The sequence below is a fragment of the Eimeria mitis genome, genomic scaffold (genome assembly GCF_000499745.2).
Source record: "Eimeria mitis Houghton genomic scaffold, Emh_scaff431, whole genome shotgun sequence".
In the NCBI taxonomy this organism is placed as follows: Eukaryota; Apicomplexa; class Conoidasida; order Eucoccidiorida; family Eimeriidae; genus Eimeria; species Eimeria mitis.
Window position 1 is genome coordinate 20,384 of NW_013572630.1, and position 1,398 is coordinate 21,781.

Sequence of the window (1,398 nt, forward strand, 5' to 3'; positions counted from 1 at the left end):
TCTGTACTCCCCGGCGTCCTGAATCGCGTAACGCCGCTGCAGCAGCAGCAGCAGCAGCAGCAACAACAACAGCAGCAACAGCAACCGTGGCCCCAAGAACTGCTGTTACACCATCAGAGCTATCAGCAGCAGCAGCAGCAGCAGCAGCAGCAGCAGCAGCCCAAGCTGGATCTTATTCTGGTGCAGCCGCCTCGCTATGAAAAGGAAACAGCAGCAGCAGCAGCAGCAAGTGCTGCTGCTGTTGCTGCTGCTGCAGGTTCTCAGGTTGATGCTGACAGGAAAGATGATGCGGCAGCAGCCGCAGTTGCAGGCGACGCTGCAGCAGCTGAATCGGGGGGGTTAGAAGAGCAGCTGGCGCTGCTGCGGGTTGCTGCAGCAGCAAAAGATGCAGCACTAAGCGTAGTAAGGAGACACAGAAAGAAACAAACGCAGACAGAGAGAGACATACAGAGATAAATAAAGAGATATAAATAAATAAAAACAAACAAAAAGAAAATAAACAGAAAGAGACAAAAAACAAAGATGAAGAAAAAGGGGGAGGCAGCAACAGACCAGAGTCAACAGACAGCCATAGACAGAGACAGACGTAGCAGCAGCAGCAGCAGCAGCAGCAGCAGCAGCAGCAGCAGCAGCAGCAGCAGCAGCAGCAGCAGCAGGGTTTAGTGTTTAGGGTGTTTATAGGGCTAAAGGTTTATTGTTTGCGGGTTAGGGTTTAGGGTTTAGGGTTTAGGGTTTAGGGTTTTATGTGTGTTTTTGCTGCTGCACAGGAGAGACAGCAGCGGCAGCAGCTGCAGCTGGAGCTGGCTGAGGCACGTAGGGATCTGCTGCAGCAGCAGCAGCAGCAGGAGGAGCAGCAGCAGCAGCAGCAGTTTCTGCTGCCTCATCTGGGTGTTGGTGTTGATATACAGCAGACACAGACACACAGGCTGCAGCAGCAGCTGCTGCAGAAGGAGCAGCAGCTGCGAGGCCTTGCTGCAGCTCTTGATAGCTTCAGGGCGCAGAGTAGAGCAGCAGCAGCAGCACTGCAGCAGCAGCTGCAGCAGGCATTTGAACGGGTGGCAGAGGTATGCTGCTGCTGTTGCTGCTGCTGTTGCTGCTGCTGTTGCTGCTGTGCTGCTGCTGCAGTTGCTGCTGTTGCGTGGTTATTCTTTTTCGTTGCTGCAGCAGCACCGAAGTCTACTGCAGCGGCAGGGAGAATGCTGCTGCTTCTGCTGCTGCTGCTGGTTTATGTTGCTGCTTGCTGCTGCGTGTGCTGCTGTTTGCTGCTGCAGGCAGAAGCTGAAGCAGCAGAGAGACAGAGACAGACGCAGCAGCTGCAGCAGCAGACCTCGTCATTGGAGCAGCAGCTTGCAGCACTGCAGCAGCAGCACGCTGCTGCTGCTGCGACGCGAGACGCCC

At 55.1% G+C, this 1,398-nt stretch overlaps 1 protein-coding gene across 1 annotated transcript in view; it reads left to right on the top strand.

The window, feature by feature from the left end:
* The window catches only part of EMH_0012040 (uncharacterized protein), a gene marked incomplete at both ends in the record, with an annotated part of 2,004 nt that extends 722 nt beyond the window's left edge, over positions 1-1,282 (top strand). The window contains 3 exons of the mRNA XM_013499427.1: positions 43-402; positions 768-1,077; positions 1,272-1,282. Coding sequence (XP_013354881.1) covers positions 43-402; positions 768-1,077; positions 1,272-1,282 — 681 coding nt within the window. The remainder of the gene's footprint in view (positions 1-42; positions 403-767; positions 1,078-1,271) is intronic.
* Positions 1,283-1,398: the final 116 nt, after the last annotated feature.